Raw genomic sequence first — 20979 nt, forward strand, 5'->3', positions numbered from 1 at the left:
ATGGATAAATGGATAAGAAACTGTGGTATATATACACAACGGGATATATGACAGTGGTTTGGAAGGGCTATCTTCCCACTCACCTTTGTTTAGGAACCTGTCTTTGTTGGTATCACATCCAGCATTTGGCATTATTAATTGGTGGCTGATTGCTCTATTGTTTTCAACAATACCTTGTGCCAGAAAATATTCAAGTATGATACAATTAAACTTAAACCCCTTTTTATGGATAGTTTTTGAGGCCAATATATATAACATTTCTGTCTCACCCCATAAGGGCTCTTCTCTCTTGTCTTTTTCCCTGGTTCTCCTTGGTAAATTAGCCAGCCTCCTAAGATTTATTATTTAGCTTCCATGGAGTTATTAGCTTCCTTTAAAATTGCCAACTACCAAAATCTACACTGTTTTAGAGAGTACCTTTAGGCTTGACCTTTCCCATAATCTGTTCCAAGTATAGTCAGTTCCACTGGGGAGAGCCTCAGAGCATTCTGCTCTTACACTCACCTCTTCCCCATGGCAAAATATGGGTTACTGCTCCAGAGCTGAGGACAGGAACAGTGACCCACTTCTCTCAGCGACACTTCTGCATTATGATTAGGGTGCTGGGCCAGGCAGCAGCCTCTAGTCTTCCCAGTATGAAACTTCTGCCTATGAGTGAGCTTGTGTGAGGGCTTTTAAGGCTCCACTATTCTTAGCCTGCCATGGTGCCTCAAGTAGAGCCTCTGCTCTATGAATGTGGGCTGGGTGGAGGAAAGAGTGCTTGACTTACTGGTCATATTTGCCTGGAATTTAGTCTCTGAAAAATAGAACTTTGGAGGAATTGGAAAAAAGTGCTGGTGCCTTGTCCCTCTTGGGGTGGTAGACCCTGGGGAATTGGGAGCCCCATCTTTTTAGACATTCCCACCCAGACTGGAGCTTCCCTCATGCTGAGCCAGTGGATGGGGATAGGATAGGAAGTGGTTCATGGCACAAGTGCTACAAACTGTGTTCTTACGAAAATTTAGTATATTTTCTTTTTCATTTATTTGAGAGAAAGACAGAGAGAGAGAGCACGCACAAGCGGGGGCGGGGGGGGGGGGCAGAGGGAAAGGGAGAAGCAACTCTCCACTGATAAGGGAGTCCAATGTGGTGCTTGATCCCAGGACCCTGAGATCATGACAGGAGCAGAAGGCAGACACCCAACTGACTGAGCCACCCAGGCGTCCCATGAAAATAGATTTTCTTGAACAAATGTTTCCCTATTTGCCTAATGCTCTTAGGACAATTTCGAGAGACTGTAAGTGATAGCATTCACCAGTAATGACTGTTTCACTCTGAGTCCATGGAGCTCCTATGCTGCCAATTCAGAAGTTGCTTTTAAGATTTAATTTGTAATTATTTATTCCTATTTTAATAATGGGTATTAAATTTTTATTAGTCATAGTCCACCCTTCTTTTAATGTGCTATGGATTTTTTTTGGCTAGTATTTATTTGGGATTTTGAGGAGCCCAGGGCTCCTCAGGTGCTGGGTCAGCCCCATGCTCTGAGGGAATGCCTTCCCACACTCCTGCACTCCTTTATTTAGGATTTTTTCATTGATTTTGAATACAGGACTTACTTATTTATAAGTAAATATGAATGGTAGTTCTCTCTATGCTAGTTCTGACAGATCTTAATATCAATGTAATATTTACTTTATAAAAAGAACTTGTCTTAAACTTATACAGTGATGTATGTCAATCATTTTTCAACAAAGCTGAAAAAAAAAACCCAATTTGGAATAATTCCTTTTAAAAAAATCTAATCTCCAGAAAAGTTTAAATAGAATGGCTTTATGTTTATTAGAGTTTTTATACATTTTATACATTTTACTGTGAAATTCACTGAACCTGGTGCTGTCTTAGGGATAGAACTTTGACAATCTTTCTGTTTCTTCTCAGTCTCCAGCAGAGATTGCTCATTGTCCACCCAACATCCATTTTCCCTTTCCTACTCAGAGCCATAATCCTGATTCTATCTGGATGCAGTGTCTCGGGAATACAGGACCACATTTTGCAGTGCCATGATTATGTCATCAAGAAGGTTTCGCAGCATCTCAGAGAGAATGACAGTGAGGGATGGAGACTGGGCTACTGGGAAATGGTAAAGGGACCAAAGAGCAAGCAGTCTCTGCAAACACCCACACCTTCCTCTTTGGATGCGCCCCCGAACCACAAGTCAGTACTTCTTCCTAAACACACGGAGAGGGGACGTGGGGACATGAAGCAAGGCATTTCCTAGCTTCCGCCTGTGCGGACAACGCGGCCAGGGACCCGGAAAACCTGCACAAGGCAACCGTCAAGGCAGCTCAGCCCCGCGTGGGCCTTCTGATGTGGATGAGGTTGCAGTGGTGGCAAAAGCTCTTCGCACCCTTGCATCAGTGAGGCCACTCGCCTATTGGCTCTCTGGGGCTCAGGGAGGAAGGCAGGCCCACAGCAACTCTTCCCGCAGCTGCCCTGGTGGGGTCTCCCTGGCCCAGGGCTCCTCAGGTGCTGGCTCAGCCCCATGCTCTGAGGGAATGCCTTCCCACACTCCTGCACTCCTGAGAGTGGGGCCGCTTCTGTGGGCTGTGGCCCCTTGAGTTCCACCAGCAGGTCCTTCCTCCCTCCTCACGTACACAGCATCTCTCCCCAGGGGGGTTCTCCGCTGGCCAACGAGGCCGAGCTCTGGGCAAAGCTCTTCTCACACGCATGACATAGCTGCTGTCCTTCGTGCCCTGGGGGGCTGCCCAACCAGCAGGGCCCCAAGCACTCCATGTGGGGACCCTAGGGGCCTTCCTCCCAGGTCCATCCCTAGATATGCACCCAGGAACCCAGCTGCCTCAGGGCCAGGTTCCTCTGCACCAGAGCTCCTGCTCAGCCGCTTGTTCGGCCTGAAACAGAAAGACCAGGCAAATGTCACCTGTTCTTGGAGTCTGCAAGAGGCTCACACTGTGTGCACAAAAGGACAGGGTGCTCCTAACCTGCTGGACCCCACATCACAGAGCAGAGGCATTAGAAACCCAAGGGCTGGTGTGGGAACACCTTCCTCTAGGTAATAAGGAAGTCTGGTGAATTCAGCAAAATACAATTCAGCCCAGCCTTCCCTTCCACACAGCCTAGGCCTGGAGAGAATTCTTCATGGGGAGGGCTGATCCAGATCAGGGTGGCTTCTCTTAGTTCCCCTCAGAACTCCCTCCCCATGGAGCATCTGGGTGGTTCAGTTGGATCAGGTCACACTCTCAGGGTCCTGGGATTGAGCCCCACATCAGGGTCCGTTCTGTGAGGAGTATGCTTGAGATTCTCTCTCTGCCCATCCCCCAACTGCACACACCTGTGCTTGCTCTCTCCCTCTCTCTGAAAAATAAGTAAATAAATCTTAAAAACAACAAAAACCTCCTTTTAAGGTGGTGAGCCTCAGAGTGACCAAGGGGAGTCACCCCGTGGACTCATTCCTTTATGGGACAAGCGTTCAATCGCACTCTTCCAGTGGCAGTGGCAGCAACCAAAGACTATCAAATGGGCAACACCCCAAGTGTGTTCCTGGCATGAGGCCCTTACAGGCGCTGCCCTCTGCCTGGAAAGCTCTCAGCTCAGGTAACAGCAAGTCTCCTTCTCTCATCCCTTTACTCAGCTCCCCCTTCCTTACTTCTTCCACTTACTACTGCAGTCAGCTCACCGGGGCCATGGCACTCACTGTCTCCCTTCCCTGGTCCAGTCTGCTCATTCCTCACTGACCACCTTCTCACTCACTCATCACCCTTCTATTTGTCTCCCCCTTGCCACAACCAAATATCCACAGCAGCAGGATCTTCCTGTTCTGTTCCTGGAATCATGGCTGGCACAAGGCAGTTTTCAATAAATACTTGTCGCATGAGTGAAAGAGAAAGCACCAGAGCCAATCCAACTACTATGACCTCAAATGACCGGCCCAGAGTTGGCACCAGCAGCAAACCATGCCCCAGAGAACCAGCCCATGTGGGATACCTGTCCAACCAGTCCAGTCAGATGCAGAGGAGTTGAGGACAAGAAGGGAGACAAATAGGCCCAAACCATCTCAACACTGGGCAGTAGCCTCATGGTCCCCTGAGGATGCCTTGGTCCCCAGGAATGAGTGTTGGGGATGCCATCAAGAACACATGACCATCCAGTGACCCATGAGCCAGACCCAAGCACTGGATGCTCCTGACCTCCTCTGACCCTGGAATGTGAGCTCCCCCTGCCTGCCCCACTCCCAGGAGCTGCCCCAAGGACAGCGACAGTGCAGGGGGTGGTATGGAGCAAAATGGACAGCACCTGACTGAGGCAAGTGAAGACATCTATATATACTTTTCAGATCTGGCTGGTGGGTGTGGATATCTACTCATTCTGCCACCACCTGGGAAGAGCCTCACCTGTGAGCCTCCTTTGCTTGTGAACACCACCAGCTTCCCTCTTTCCTGGGTCTCTCCCTGCCCCCCAAGGAGGGGCTAGTTTCAGATCACAACTGGAAAGCTTCCATGGAGCTTCCCAACCAACAGACTTCTATCTTGCAAACCAGAAAGCCCAGGGAAAACAGCCCCAGCCCTTCTCTTTATCAAAACATCCAGCTTTCTCCCACAGCTAACTGTCCTGTCCCTCCCTCACACCCCTGAACAAGTACCTCTAAGTACTCCTCTGTTGTCAGACCATGGTTCTCTCAGTCCTTATAGCTGAAGGATGGCAACAGGTTTGGAAAACAGAAATGTGTCTGCAGAGAAGAAATGGGCCACAAGTGGGATCAGTACTGCACTTCTGCCCAAACTTCACACACAGATTAAAGGGATCTGATTAAAGGGATCTGATTTTTTTTTTTTTTTTTAGGTTTACTGGCTAATGCTGAGAATAAAGTATACGTGAATAGGAAGGAGGAAGATACAGATACATGTATATCTCCTTAAACTGACTGAATGATTGGAAATTTTCTTCTCCTAACAGAACTCCTCCTCATTATAAACTAAGCTGGTCTTAGTGTCTTATAAATCTCTTATTTCCTCAGATTTATCTATTGTACCCTCACTTTACAGTCATTTAACTTATAAGCTGGACCTGCCCAGCCTGCCTATAAAGCCTCTCTTCAAAAAGATACCATATGCATTTTTTTAGTAAATACTGCACTTCAAAACAGTTTATAAAGAACCAGCAACTGGCCCTCCAATGTAAATACTTCTCATTTCATATTATCACAGAAGCAGTGCAGTTTACTAACCACTCCTTCCTTACAGAAAACTCAGTAGCTATAAAAATTTTTTCTGTTTCAAAACAATTCAATACTTATTAATTCCAAAGGCCCGATCACCATGTAGCTGTGGCATTTTAGGAATTAGCACACTCTGGAGAGAAGCTGTGTTTAGGATGAAGTGAGTTGGATCATACTTCGTATAGAAACTTGCCAGAAAATATCTGTAGAAATAAAAATTTTTAAATTATATCATATATAACATATAAAACTTGTAAAACAAATTTAAAGGTTAACAAAAAGGTCACTGAAATACCTAATAAATACCTAAAAACAGAATCACTTCTGAGCACTAAAATAGTTTTACAGTTTGGGGCCTAAATTAATTTGGGCTTAAAATTTTTTTTCATTTGTTTTTATTTAAGTTTGATTTGCCAACATATAACACCTAGTGCTCACCCCATCAAGTGCCCTTCTCAGTGCCCATCACCCAGTTACCCAACCCCCTGCTCACCTCCCCTTCCGCAATCCTTTGTTTCCCAGAATTAGGAGTCTCTCATGGTTTGTCTCCCTCTCTAATTTTTCCCACTCAGACAACATTTAAAGCCATCTATATAGCACTGATACTTTTCAGAGTGCTTTTGCATTTTCTTATTTGATCATCATTTGTCAGGTAGGTGGGGCATACAGTGTTATCCCAGATTTTTAGATAAAGAAACAGGCTCAAATGCATTACCTTGTTCAAGATCTTGTTGTTATATAAGGAATTTAATCACAGAATATTTGAAATCATACCTGTGGGTCAAAAATATATGTTTAGAAATATGGATGTTGTACACAGGTACATTTTAGTTGACTATTTTGTGATAACTCTTATTGAAAATTCAGGATAAATGTCAGGCTTTTTACATTAATTATAATGTAATCCTCAACACTGTATAGATGAGGAAACCGAGGTTTTCAAAGAAATGGCCAAAAATCATACAGCTAGAAAGCAGTAAAGCTAAAATCCAAATCTAGGGCTGTTTAAATAACTATTAAGACTGTTACTGCATTTATCTTTGTTAGATCATACAAATCATTTAGCTTTTGATGTTAATTTTATATAGGGCTGAAACAAAAATTTAAAAAATTTCCTCAAAGTGCTATCAATATAAGGAAAAAGAAACCTACCACTTTATCATCAATTTATTCTTTTCATTTGAAAATGCCTTCCTTTCTCTCACATCTGTCTAAAATCTACCCTTCCTTAAGTCCCAATTTAAGGAATCCTAATGCCTCCAAGAATTCTTTCCAGTTACTCCAGGCTGCACTGATTTTATCATTGATGCATTACTACATGTAAGCTATGTGGTATACAGTGTTTGATTAAGATGTATTTAACACATCCACTATACATACGCAACTATACTGAGTATGGAATTCAAAGCAATCTATGTACTTATAAATTTTTGCAGAAACAAACCATTTACAATAACAGATAATACAAAGTGGCATAAATAAGGGATATGTAATAATACGAAAGATGTTCAAAATAGGGCAGCCCTGGTGGCTCAGAGGTTTAGCGCCGCCTTCGGCCCAGGGTGTGATCCTGGAGATCCGTGATCGAGTCCCACATCGGGCTCCCTGCATGGAGCCTGCTTCTCCTTCTGCCTGTGTCTCTGCCTCTCTCTCTCTGTGTATCTCATGAATAAATAAGTAAAATCTTAAAAAGAAAAAAAAGATGTTCAAAATAGAGCATTATTACTTAAGGTTGGGTGCTAAGGAAAAGACCTCATTGAGGAGTTATGATATAAAACTTTTTTTTTAAAGATTTTATTCATCTATTCATGAGAAGCACACACACACACACACACACACAGAGAGAGAGAGAGAGAGAGAGAGGCAGAGATACAGGCAGAGGGAGAAGCAGGCTCCATGTAGGAAGCCCAATGCGGGACTCGATCCCAGAACTCTGGGATCACATCCTGAGCCAAAGGCAGACATTCTTTTTTTATTTTTTTTAAGATTATTTATTTATTTATTCATGAGAGCCACAGAGAGAGAGGCAGAGACACAAGCAGAGTTCGAGAAGCAGGCTCCCTGCAAGGAGCCTGACATGGGACTCGATCCCGGGCCTCCAGGATCAGGCTCTGGGCTGAAGGCAGGCGCTAAACCGCTGAGCCACCTGGGCTGCCCAAAGGCAGACATTCAATCGCTGAGCCAACCAGACATCCCAATAGGATTTAAATCTTGAAAGAGTAAGAAAGATAAATTAGGAAAGAAGAAGGTATTACAGGTAGGAGAAATGATTTGAACAAAAGCATAAACATAGGCCTATATATAAAGTATCAAGAAATGCTGCTTAGAAGAACTAGACCAAGTGGGAGTTGGGTGGGGGTAAAATATTCACATAAAGAAAAAATGAGGTAAGAATCATTTTGTGGAAGGCCCTGATACCAGATAATAGGAGTTAATTTAAGGTTGAATGCTTTACAGATAGATATTATCTATAATTTATTTCTTCTGGCATCATATTGAGCTATGTACTATTACTGAGAATTTCATTTATGAGCAAACCATGCAGGCTTGGCGATAAATACAGGATTCAAGCCAGGTCTGTTCTACAATGAAAACCTAACTTTTGTTGTCAAAAACTATACAGCAGTCTCTCCCAAGGAGTTTGAACATCTAATGTGGGGTGGAGGAGGTGTGGATCAATGAAATTCATCTGAAATTATCCAAATCCTCATTTAGGGAGATTAATCTGATAGTATAATACAGAATAAGATTATGTGTATAGCTTTCTTATAAGCAATTTAAAAATATGAACTAGAATACATTTTGACATGTATATCCTAGAATGTCTAAAAATACTGATGGGCACATTATATTGTCTCCGTATATTACTGACTGAAGTAAAAAATGGTTTATTACCAGCCTGTCAAAGATTTTGCTTGTATTTTATGCTCTAAGGTAGCTATCTATCAGTAGAGGTTTCAACAAATATTCTGTTTCTAACTGAAATTCAACATAATATCCAATATCCAATCTTCTTCATACCTAAAAATTTCCATCATTTCAGAATTATTGGAGAAATTGTAAAAAACTTCCGTGAAGATGTAAACTGTACTCCATAGTCCAATTGTTCCCAATGAGTTAAAAGCCTTGCTTTACCCTGGTCAGGAGTTTCAAAAGGTGTTCCTTTTACTGCATGCAAAAATACATACATCCCCAGATTAGGGATAACATTCGTTAAGGTCCAAGCAACAGGAACACCGAAGAATGGAATACTGAGTAGGATAATATAAAGCAAGCCAACTCCTAATGCATATGTCAGCCACAAACCTCGTCTGATCATTATACGAGTATTTGGATTCACCTCACTGTGAGCAACTCCAATATTCATGTTTGCTCCGCCGCCCCACTCCCAGTGGTGGGCTCAGAACAGCCACCGTTATATTTGAAATGCATGAGAGAACTGGGTAGATGACAAAACAAAACAAAGACATTTCTCACCTTTTAGCAATTAACCATTTACAGAGCCTTCTGGGACTTATGAAGCACTGTCACCCATGCTATTGAACTAACATGCCACAAAACCCTTTGATGTTATCACCCCACCTCTTAAAAGGAGTGAATAGCAAATAAAAGGCAGATACAAAGCTAGACAGACTCTATTTAGAGAAAGTCTAGAGAATACAGAACAATTTGACAAGAGTGGTTACTACTAGGGAATAAAATCTGGAGAACTTTCAAGTTTTACTATATAAAGTTGTATATTACTTGGATGTTTTACCATCAGCAGGAATTCTAAAAGAAACTCAAACTCAGTGATACACAATAACTTTAAATGTTGCTTGGTTAAGAAAAAATGTGAGCTGGAAAGTGTATTAATCCTTGTAATCTCAGACACTGTGTTGCTTTACAGAACTGGCTCTTCCTGAGTATAAGATGCCAACCTGTAGTGACAGTCCTGTAAGAGAGCCCTGGGGTGCTCTCCAGCAGCCATATTCAATGCTTAATGGATGACTGGATGGAGGGAGGCAGCGAGCAATGGGCAGATGGGAGCAAGGACATGCTCAGATGTGCGTCCTGAAGAAAGGAGTTCCCAGTAGGTTCTAGATACAGCTTGGAAGGCAGAATAAAGGAAAAGATGGCTGGAAAATAAAAAATCCAAGTTAATAGGGAAACAAGAAAGAAACAAAGAAATGGACTGCAAAGATGTTCATGAAGGAGGGAAATTAAACCAAAGGACTTTATTTTAAAGATATATTTATTCTATATATAGAGAGAGAAAGCATGGGAGGGGCAGAGGAAGAAGGAGAGACTCTCCAGCAGACTCCTCCACTGAGCGCAGAGCTCAGCGTAGGGCTCCATCCCACCACCCTGAGATCATGACCTGAGCTGAAATCAAGAGTTAGACATTTGGCCGACTGAGCCCTCCAGGACTTTTATCTGATGAGGTCATTGGAGCCGGAGGAAGGTCTGTAGAGCAACAGAAGTCATTCAAAAATATCTTTTCAATTTAAGTCAAGAGATGTGTTCCAAGCGGCAGAAACCCATGGTATCTGTATGATTGCCAGGGCAGGCGAAACAGAGGCAGAAGCAGACAGCACGGAAGTTGTGGCTTTGATACACATAGAATGACGTGAAAATGGAAACAGCAGACCCACTGCACACAGACCTTTAGAAGGTTAACAGTCAGAGCCGACGACGTCAGTGTGAGACATCAGGCAGAAGCTGGACCAGCTGCTGCAGAGACAGCCAGGACAGAGAGGCAACAGGCTCATCCCCTACGCCCAGGACTGCACCCATCACCAAGTCGCATGCCTGAGGCAGCAAAGGCTGGTTCCACTGGACTCTGCTATCTGGCACATCCTAAGCATACTCTCACTTTTCCACTGCTGATGTAAGCCCAGGCAGGTGAGGGCAGCCCACCAAGTGCTGCCCATCAGTTGTTCATGTCCAGTGCTCACAACCAGCTTCTGTGGTACTTACTTGCGCCACTGAATTGTGACATCTCTGATACCCCAAGCACATGCTAAAGCCCTCACTGTGATAGGGCCTTTCAGAAAAGTAATTAAGGTAATTAAGAGTAGGGCTCTGATCCAGCAGGACTGATGTCCTTATGAGAAGAGACACCAGAACTCATTCTCTCTCTCTCTCTCTCTCCCCCACTCCCACCCCAGTACGCATAGGCACAAAGGCACATGTGAGAACCAGGCAAGAAGGTGGTCTCAGCAACCCACCCTGCTCACACCTGGATCTTCAACATGTAGCCTCCAGCACTATAAGGAAATAAATGCTTGTTGTTCCTGCCCCCCAGTGAATGCTAGTCTATTAGAATAGCCCTAGCAACGAGAGCAATGCTATTACCTACCCCATTTTGGCGATGAGAACTGAGAGCCCATGTATAAGCAGCTTCCAAAGGCAAAGGCATGATTTGAACCTTTGGTCTGCTCCCCACAATGAAGCAGAAAGCCAGAGAGCCCCCAGGATGGTACTCGGGAAGCCTGAACGCAGGGCAAGGGAGAGAAAGGAGTACTCCGGACACTCAGAGCACTGAGCATTGCTGTTACCTGGTGAGGAGACTTCTAACCCCCTGATTCCCCCCGGGGGGGGGGGGAGGCTGTATATCAACAGCAGAAAAACCTTGTCTCTTACCTGTCTCTCCAGAGGTGGGACTCCTGAGCAGCATCCCATGTGGGCTGGGGTCCTCTGGGCTGGGACTGAAGTCTCAGTGATGTCTACTGTTCCAGAGGCACTGTCCCTCTGGAGAGGACTTCTTGCCCCTGTGTGTAGCTACCACCTGGAAACAAGGACACAAAATCTGATTTCTGAAGAAAAGACTGTCTAAAGGAAACAATTCCTGGAAATGAACACAGTCAGGGTTAGGGTTAGTCAAACAGACACAAAACAAAGCACACAAGGGTTGCTGATGCCTCACATATGTTTTTCCCTGGCAAAACTCCCTTCCTACCTCATGCTGTGATTCATCTAGCTCCCTCTCCAGGTCCACCAGCATGGTAGTCACCACTTCGTGCCCGCTCTCGAGGTGCTGTTCCTGCACCCAGGCCTGGAGCTTCTCGGGAGGATGATCAGTAACAGTTCCTGCACCAGCAGCTCTAGGATCTGCTCCTTGCTGTGGGTCTCAGGGCGCAGACAGCGTTGACACAGCTCCCAGAGCCAGGTGAGGGCCTCGCAGGGCCCAGGGATCTTCTGTCGAAAGTGCTTTCAGATAAATTTCCCTCGCCAGGGGATTACTCCGTCTCAGTCGGGATTACTCCGTCTCAGTCGGGATTCCTGCATTGGGAGGCGACTTTCCATCTCCACTTTCACTGTCAGCAGTTCCTCCCAGACCTCAGGAGCTTGCATGGTCCAGGGGTAAAGCCTCCTCTGAGTTTGATTCATCTTGACCTTGAAGAGTTTAAGCAGCACCTCCAGGTGGAGCTATGTTGCAGAAATACCTTTGAAAGTTTCCTCCTAAGCAGTAAAAATCACTGTTAAATGTAGAAAAATGGATCCCTGGGTGGCGCAGCGGTTTGGCGCCTGCCTTTGGCCCAGGGCACGATCCTGGAGACCCGGGATTGAATCCCACATCAGGCTCCCGGTGCATGGAGCCTGCTTCTCCCTCCGCCTGTGTCTCTGCCTCTCTCTCTCTCTGTGACTATCATAAATAAAAAAAAAATTAAAAAAATAATAAATAAATAAATAAATAAATGTAGAAAAATGTCAACAGCTAATGATGAGCACTGATAATATAAGCAACCGTCACAGACCCCAGGGCTCTTCAATGAAGGTAAAGTCACTTGGTGACCAAAGGATGGGAATAATGGGAAATACAAGGTCATAATGTGTATAAAGCATACACTTTCAAGTCACTCAGAACTCCGTTTTATTCTGGTTCTAACATTTACTAATTGTGTGAGCTTCAGCCAATTTCTTTTTTTTTCCTTTTTTTTTCTTTTTTTACCTTCAGCCAATTTCTTATCTTCTTTCAATCTCAATCTCTCAACATGAAGAAGACATAGTAATAAAAATACCCTACAGCGTTCATGGCAACATTAGGGCCCACACACAATTCACTCAGAATAGTTAAAAAGCTCAGACTCATTATGTAAAAGTCAAATTAGAGAATAGATGGAAATACTGTTCTTGTCTTTGATTAATAAATGAACTTACTTTTACTTGTCTCTTCATTAGTTTTCAAAATCAACCTCAAAACAGTTGAAGTTGCTGTCACTTTTGCTGAATTTACAGAAAAGGAAACTTGGGTAGCTTCTACGTTCTGCGAGCTTTCCACTCTGCTCTGCTGCTTCCTAAGAGCAACAGCCAACACCAACCTGGTCTACAACATGCGTCCAATACAGGGCGAGGATGATCCTCAGGAGGTTTGATAACACCACGATTTCAGGAGATAAGAAACGGAGGCCAGGGGAAGTGAGGCAGGTTTCCTAAGGTTAAGTTCTCTGTGAGGACAGTCCTCAGAATCCACACAAGCCCAAGCAGTGCCTGCGACCCAGGAAGCCTGTATGTCTGCACAACGTCAAGAAGTGCAGCCTCAAAGCTGAATTCCCGCTTGGCAGGAGCTGTGGTGGACACTCAGGGAATTGGCACCTGGGGACGGGGTGGGTGGCAGGACAGGGAGCCCCGGGGCACGCATCTCCAACAGGCTCCCGTGCTGTGTGCGCACACCTGGGCTCCAGCATCCTGGGGCTCAGGGTCAGGGAACCGGCCCCCGGCCCATCCTGCACCTGAAATCCAGTCCGCTCACAGCCCTTTAACCCGCTCTAAAAACCAGAGTGCAAGAGATTGAACACTCTCTGCGCTTAGTCTGTCTCCCCGCCCCCCAGGCTGCCCGCCCCAACTCCAGGCGTTCCCCACCGGGCCGACCTGGGGCCGCTACTCCCGGGGGCGCCCCTCCAGCCTCGCGAACCTCCCAGGCCCTGCCCGCGCGACGTCTCCTACCCGGGACCACGCGGCCTCGTCGGCGGCCTCTTCGGGCGGAGACTCACCTTCACCATCCACTCGCAGCCACGCCCGCTCCGGCTTCTCAGCGCTGACTCACCGGAGCCGGATGAGGCCGGACAAAGGGGCCGCAGAGAGGAGGCCTCCCGCCGCGCGGGGCGCTCGGGCAGAGGCGCCTCTGGGCCGCTCTGGGATCCCGCGTCTCGCCTCGCGTCTCCCACAGCGGGGCACGCGGTTGGAGAGTCGTGCGCAGGCGCGCCGCCTACACGTTTGAAACCGGAGAAACGCCTGCGATCTAGGCCATTAAGTTGAAAATGCTTATTTTTAAAACTTGTTTTTTATTAAAGAATCTATATGATTTTTAAGAAACCTCGGCCAGTGCCAAAATGAATAAAGCAAGAGATGAACTCCCACCCTGTCCTACCTTAGACGCACGGACCTGGGGTGGCCACTGTCACCGTTAGCTGGGCATTTGCACATATAATTACGATCTCGTTCTTACCTCTGGATAGACAGGCATGAAGTTTTTTTACAGTTAGCTTTTTCTCCACTTATTTTAATTTCTTCACTTCGCGAATCTTGGACGTCTTTATTGTGGAGGCAGAGAAAATTAAGGCCATTCCACCTTAAGTTCAGCGTTAGCACAAGTACAGCCATCTCAGGCCCCTGTGAATAAGAGCTGAACTTTACCTTACTTCAGTTAAGCCCCATATTAGAATGAGAACAGAGCTCAAGCCAGTGGCAGGAAGCCCCTTACCAGAATGAGAACAGAGCTTAAGAAATTCCCCCACCACTTCTGGAAATTCCCTAGACCAGACCCTAAAACTCAGCTGGAACCCACCTTGGGGTCCAAGCCCCTGCTGCGCAGTGTGGGGTATACTTGGACCCAACCTCGAGCTTGCTAATAAACTCTCATGTACTTGCATCGGTGTCGACTCCTTGGTGGTTTCTCGGATTTGCAAACTTGGGCACAACATTTATTGGTCATGTAGATCTACTCCTTTGGTGGCACATGTACTGCAATTCATTTGTCCAGCCCCTACCTATTGATAGACTTTCCTTCTACTTTCCTTCCTTCCTTTTTTCCTTCCTTCCTTCTGCTTTCCTTCTTTTCTCTTCTTTTCCTTCCTTCAAGTTTTTTGCTACAAGTCACTTGGCTTTTTAGCGGTAATACAAAATCAGTCCAAAATCAACTAAATTAGCTCTATTGGTACAAAACAGCACAATTATTAGTACTGTTAGTCATCCATCAATTTTATCATGCCAATCAGAATGATGGTATTGCATAAACCATGTTTTGTTGTGCCCAAGATTGTGAATCCGAGAAACCACTAAGGAGCCGACACTGATGCAAGCGCACGAGGGTTTATTTGCAAGCTCGAGCTTGGGTCCAAGTGTACCTGACACAGCAGAGCAGGGACTTGGACCCCGAAGTGGGTTACAGCTGGGTTTTTTATGGGCTGGTCTAGGGGATTTTCAGAAGGGGTGGAGGAATTTTTTTCATTCCAATATGGGAGAAAGGGTGGGGGGAGTTTCTTAAGATCTGATATGGGTTTCTCTGCCAAGGGCCTGAGCTCTGATGTCTTTCTGATATGGGATTCCCTGCCGAGGACATTCTGCAGTTTTTCCTATAAAGTTCAGCTCTTATTCACAGGGGCCTAAGATGGCTGTACTTGTGCTAATGCTAAACTTGGGGTGGAATGGCCTTAATTTTTCTTGGCCTCCACATTTTTTTTTTTTTAAGATTTTATTTATTCATGAGAGACACACAGAGAGAGGCAGAGACATAGGCAGAGGGAGAAACAGGCTCCCTGCAGGCAGCCTGATGTAGGATATTATCCCAAGACCCAGGAATCACTCTCTAAGCCAAAGGCAGATGCTCAACCATTGAGCCACCCAGGTGCACGCCTGTTTGTTTGTTTTTAAAGAGAACCTCATTGTTTATTTTATCACAGCAGTAGGAAAGTATCTTGCATCTTAATGTAAATTCTTTGATGGGGTGTTTTAACTCCAAAACTATAGCTTTGTAAATTTCTGTGGTTGTTTCCCTCAAACTAGCCATCTGAGGGCATTAAATAAAGTCAAGTTTCATCCTTTATTTTAACTTAATCGAAATATCTAGTAAGTGTATAATCATTAAAAGTACCAGCATTAAGACACTACTCAAAATACTGATTGTTTTCTTCAACACACTCCCAAAGCCATCAGTACAAACTTTCCCAACAAACTATATAATGACTGAAATTTTTCAGCCTTTCTTTAACTGGAATACAGTTCAAATACATATTCTCTTGCATTTTGGATGCCCACCTGTGACAAGTAAACCATTTCTATTTGCATGAAACTCTCAAATGTGTCACTGATAGTTGATTAGGCTCTCTAATTGGTTCGTGTGTGCTCGTTAAGTAGGTCAGCTATAGCACTCAGGCAGCTTCCTCCCTAGGATGAAGTTCGACAGTGTATTGGACTTCCTTGTAGTTAAACCGCTCTGAGAAATGCTGGGTCCCATTTGTCTGTTTGAAGGAAGATTCCCCTATATTACTACCTTAATGATTGTCCTGGGATCAGGAGGGATTATTTTTTACTTAGAATTGGAAATCTCTACCAAAAATACTTAAAACATCTCTCAGCTCAGACAAGAAAAAATGCTGACTACAAGACTAAAAAGATTGAGTGTTATGTGAATCTGCAAGCAGATCTATTGTGATATTGACTCTTCGGTGGCTTATGTCATAAGTTAAAAAATATGGAGGAGGAGGAAGTGGATGTGAAGGAGGCAGAAAAAGGGAGAAGCAGGAGAAGGATGGAAAGAGAATTAGAGAATTGTTAACAGAGATTGAGGGAACTAGCTGGTATGTGGATAGACCCAAGTCTAAAAACATTTATGTCCCATATAAATCTTTATTAACCCAAGATGGTTTCAGTAAGTGGGCAAGCTCATCTGCTCTATGGATGTCACCAACCAATTCTTTTTTTTTTTTTCTTTTTTTTACCAACCAATTCTAAACCCCTGATTATGCTGTAATATCCCGGTGGGAACAGCCAGTCACCTGGTGGCAAGTTGATTACATTGGACTCTCTCTATGATGGAGAGAACAAAACTTTGGTCCAAAGCAATAGATACTTGTTCTGGAAAATAAATGAAATGTTCACTCCCCCAACTGTACTTTCAACTGGATTCTTGGAATCCTTCTTTCCTGTCCTTTAATGATACTGTGGGCAGATCTCATAGCTTTCTGGTCAATTTTAAGTATTAAAGATACTACTCATTTTATTTATTTTTTAAAGATTTTATTTATTTATTCATGAGAGACAGGGAGAGGCAGAGACATAGGCAGAGGGAGAAGGAGGCTCCATGCAGGGAGCCTGATGTGGGACTCTCCCATCCCAGGACTCTGGGATCATGCCCTGAGGCAAAGGCAGACGCTCAACTGCTGAGCCACCCAGGTGTCCCTCATTTTATTTTTATTTTTTTTTATTTTTATTTATTTATGACAGTCACAGAGAGAGAGAGAGGCAGAGACATAGGCAGAGGGAAAAGCAGGCTCCATGCACCGGGAGCCCGATGTGGGATTCGATCCCGGCTCTCCAGGATCGCGCCCCGGGCCAAAGACAGGCGCTAAACCGCTGCGCCACCCAGGGATCCCTTTTTTTTTTTTTTTTTTTTAATTTTTATTCCTCATTTTATTTTTAATTTGAAAATATATTTCTACTGAATAAGTTATATAGCCACAGATTCAAAATTTTTACAAAAAGTACATGTGGACGGCCACGGACTAGCTAGAGTTACTAAACCAAACCAAGCTCGGACTTGTGTCCCTCATTTACTCATAAGGCTGGGGAGCCCAAAGGGTAAATGGTTGACGCTTGAGAAAGGGCTTGAGCAATGGTTTCCGGGGCTCGCTTTTACGTGATCGCCCACATAATACAATTGATATAATGTGTTCTAGGCTGGTGGTAAAGTTAAATATGGGTCTGTGCTATTCTTACTGGTCTGTTAATTATATATATTGTCCTTTTGAAAGTGTATGTACCTAGAATAGCATCTATCTATAACTAGGACCCTCATGTGTCAGTAGGGTTTGTCATGCATGTAGGTATTCCTTTATTTCGTTCTGCTTGAGCTATATAATACCGTAAGAACCTGAATAAAGTTGACACTGCTTGGACATCATCCACTGTGTCCCTCCTGTCCCCATCTCTTTACTTTTATTTTCCTCATCCCCTTACCCTCGGGACCCTGATCGTGTTACTGCAGAACGCACAACAAGTACAAAATTGAAAAATCTACCTCTAGGGATACCTGGATGGCTCAGCGGTTGAGCCTGGGAGCACGCGGAGCTCTGGCTGCTGCAGGAGGAGGAGGGAGAGCACAGGGGGAGGCCTGCAGGCCCCTGTGCCAGCGAGTGGATGAGCCGAGCCAGAGGACGCCAGTGTCCACAATTCGCCTGAGGACGTGGCAGACCTACTGAGACGTGTCCAAGCTGGAGGTGTGGGACTTTACACCGAGGACACGCTGGCTGAGGGGAGGGGGGAGGAGTCCCCTATACCTAGGAACTGGCCCAGCCTCCCCACCAGGAATCCCCGGAGGAGGACCAGCATGATGGGGGTGTTCCCCACGGCAGGCTCTCCGCAGGGCTACCACCACCCCAACCCAGCCTGACGCTATCCCCACACCCCCACCCCACCCCGCTGGCAGCCCAGAGGAGCCTCGGGCGCTGGAGACACAGCTGGGCAGACCCCTAGAGGGCTGGAAGGACACCCTGGACCGGGGGAAGGCCGCACAGAGCCTGCCCTGAGGCTGGCCAGAAAGACGTGCCTCCCCGCTCCCTGCTGGTGTCCAGCGTGCCCCCTCCCAGGTGTGCACTTGCAGGAGGCCGCATGGGCTCCTCTCGAGCCTCAGCCTGGAAGCGCCCAGAGGTCCTGCCTTCCCCCTCCCACGGCAGCACAAGCACCCGGAGCCTCATCCAGTCAAGGGTGAGAACCTGTCTCACGAGGGCACCCCGAACAATAAGGGGACCTTCAAGAAGCGCCCGGAGGCCCGCTGGTTAGTGCCAGACCAGCCTGAGCACCGCTGCGTCACGGTGACTACCGGTGACTACCGCGTGCATACAGAGTGCAAGGGTGCCGCCGACCTGGCACTCCCACCACGGGCGCCCCAAGACCGTGGGCAAGAAGCCTTCTTCGACTTGGAGACCAAGCGCGCGTTTCCAACTTCTGCGCCCAGCAGTGGGTGGACCAGATCCAGAGCCGCCTGTCAGACGCTGAGCCCCCCCTGTTCCCTGCTCCGGCTGCTCGCGGGGCAGTGGTCAGAGCCCACCCACCCACCTGCGCCACTTTCGCAGTTCCCGCCGTCCCCAGGATGGAGGCCACTCCCCCGCCGCCCCGCCTGCTCTATCTTGGAGTTTCGGGTGCAGGTCTTCGGGGGACCCCACCGTCCCCTACCGCCCGTCACGCCCGGCCCCGCCGTCCTGTGAGGACGGTGCCCAGTCCCCAGGGACCCCCATCCTCCTCATCCCGCCTGGGAACAGCCACCAACCCGGCACGCTGGTTCTGCACCCGGACCCAGTACTCAGCCCAGGCCACTCCTCCCCGCCTCGCTGAGCCACATTCCCCCTTTACGCTGGGGTCTCCCGTCCCTACCTGGATACGATAAACGGATCTTGTCATCTGCAGGCTTGTTCCTGGTGGTTTGGGCTGATGTCTTTCACACCCGTGAGCTTGGCCTGTGTGTCCCAGCTCTGGATGCCGAGGAGCAGGGCCTGGAGACTTCCCCGCGGCAGAGCCGGGAAGGTTCAGGACAAATACTCATCATGTTGGTGTTGGAAAAATGGGAGAAATGTGGGTACTGGGGAGAAAGGAAACCAGGTCAACCATGTTTTGAAACAAAAGAGAAGTAGTAGTTTCAAAGTGTGCATAAATTAGCATTACCTGAGGAGCTTGTTAAAGCACATTATTGTACCCCAGCCCTAGAGTTTGTATTTCTACCAAGTTTCCTGCTGAGCACATGCTTTTGCTTGGAGGAAACCACATTTAAAAAAAAAGATTTTATTTATTTATTTGAGAGAAAGAGACCAAGCATGAGTAGGGGGCAGAGAGAGAGAGAGAGAGAAAAGCAGGCTTCCTGCTGAGCAGAGAGCCCAATGTGGGACTCCATCCCAGGACCCCAGGATCATGACCTGAGCCTAAGGCAGACTCTTAACCAACTCAACCAGCCAGGCAGCCCAGAAACCACATTTTTGAGAACTAAGAAACTAGAGTCATGTCTTGTGTTGTATAAGATCTAATGCTTTAAAAAAAAAAAAAAAAGAAAAAGAAAAAGAAAAAGATCTAATGCTTTGAATCCAATGGTCCAATTCAGACCCTCTGACTTAGACATTTAAACATTTCATTCTAATACAACAATCAAGTTTTACCACCAAACCACACCAATCCCTGAAATCCATTAAATCTCAAATATTTAAGATATCATAGTCAAATATGGACACATTTACTTCTTTGTATAAGTAGCCTCTATATATTGTCTTGCACTGTGTTCTTTTTCATTTAATGATATATCTTGAGAGCTTAGTATATACACATACTTTGTTTCTGGAAGGATACATGAGGGCTAATAGTGTTTTCCTGGTGGGGAGGGCAACAGGTGACAAAATTTTCTGTAATGCTTTTTATATTTTTTGAGTCATATGAATGTAGAACTTATCAAAAATAGAAATAGGGCACTCAGTTGGCTCAGTCAGTAGAGCATGCAGCCCTTGATCCTGAGGTTGTGAGTCCAGCCCTGCATGGAGTGTAGAGCTTCCTTAAATTAATTTATTTAAAAATAAATAAATAAAAAGCATGTGTCTTGGGAAAAACTGGAAATAATAAAATTCCCTTTTTGGTCAGTCATCCTCCCCAGGACTCGGCGGGTGGTCCCCAGTGACACACAGCAGGTGAGAAGGAGTTTAGGGGAGCAGATTGGCGTGCGCCCCTCCAGGAAGGGACCGCCCGCGCCGCCCCCTGGGCGCTTCCCCGGGCGCGTCAGTCGGGAACCGGGCGCACAGTCCGGGCGCCGCTCCTTCCCGCACAGCCTCGCCCCCAGCCCCGGGGCCGCACTGGGTCGCGCCGGCCTCTCCCACTCGTAAGACTCTGTATGCTCCTTGATACTTACTGCAGAATTGTGGACGGGACATATCTCAACTGTTCTCGATGGCCTTGCAAGAACTCTCTCTCTCTCTCTCTCTTTCCTTCACCGAATTAAAAAATGCCTCTAGTCAGCACAAAACTACCATTATTTGAGTTCCTTCACCCACGCGATTAAATGACACAGTTGTACGTGTTTCTCTAAGGGGAACTCGGCCGCATCACAGACAGGCACCTTCAGAGACTCAGGGGCCACACCTTTCATCCCGGGACAGGTCCCAGAGGAGGCTGGGCGGAGGGGAGGAGCGGGTGCATACTGCTAATTAGGAGTACAGTTTCAGCTGCACCGCAGGGAATTAGTATATTTGTCTTGATCATCATTTTGCCCCCTGCCAAGGACTGAGTAAGCAGACAGTAACCATTGTTCAATGAAGGGATGAAATACTCTGGATTAAATATAAAATCTGAGTCTCAGAGTCAAGGTACCTAGAAAGGATATTTTCCCCAGTGCTTCCGCACTTTCCCCTCTTAGGTCCTAACCTTCCTGACCCTTCCACCTGGAAGCCCTCCGGATGATACCAGTGTCCTCTGTGCCTGTGATTCTAGTTTTTCTCTCCTTCCCTATCTGTATCAATAAGGCTTTAATCACTGAGTCGTCTGAGGATTTACGTTCAAGCTTGGAGCATCTGTTTGATGTCTGACCGTCTTTA

The 20979-nt window shown here is 46.2% G+C and overlaps 1 protein-coding gene across 4 annotated transcripts; it reads right to left on the reverse strand.

Moving 5' to 3' along the window:
* Positions 1–4820: 4820 nt before the first annotated feature.
* Positions 4821–13363, reverse strand: LOC112910303 (ORM1-like protein 1). 4 transcript variants are annotated; one of them, XR_003233230.2, is made up of 5 exons: positions 13192–13363; positions 11157–11843; positions 10841–10985; positions 5931–5989; positions 4821–5418 (listed from the first exon to the last, which is right to left on the reverse strand). XR_003233230.2 is itself a non-coding variant. In XM_025986549.2 (2 exons), the coding sequence occupies exons 1-2, from the start codon at positions 8580–8582 to the stop codon at positions 5283–5285; spliced, it is 462 nt and encodes a 153-aa protein (XP_025842334.1). In that variant the 5' UTR covers positions 8583–8649; the 3' UTR covers positions 5200–5282. The 4 variants fall into 4 exon arrangements, 1 of the variants encoding a protein (XP_025842334.1); XR_011995636.1 differs by lacking the exons at positions 4821–5418; positions 5931–5989 and adding an exon at positions 8835–9333 and having other exon boundaries at positions 11157–11659; positions 13192–13234; XR_011995635.1 differs by lacking the exons at positions 10841–10985; positions 11157–11843; positions 13192–13363 and adding an exon at positions 9136–9217.
* Positions 13364–20979: the final 7616 nt, after the last annotated feature.

The sequence above is a fragment of the Vulpes vulpes genome, chromosome 12 (assembly GCF_048418805.1).
Source record: "Vulpes vulpes isolate BD-2025 chromosome 12, VulVul3, whole genome shotgun sequence".
NCBI lineage: Eukaryota > Metazoa > Chordata > Mammalia > Carnivora > Canidae > Vulpes > Vulpes vulpes.

Excerpts from the sequence above, each read along its gene's own strand:
- LOC112910303 (XM_025986549.2), bottom strand. The coding sequence starts at position 8,582 with ATGAATATTGGAGTTGCTCACAGTGAGGTGAATCCAAATACTCGTATA. Across the intron at positions 5,419-8,256 it reads ACAATTTCTCCAATAATTCT|ATATTTTCTGGCAAGTTTCT; the intron begins GAAATGATGGAA and ends TTATTTCTACAG.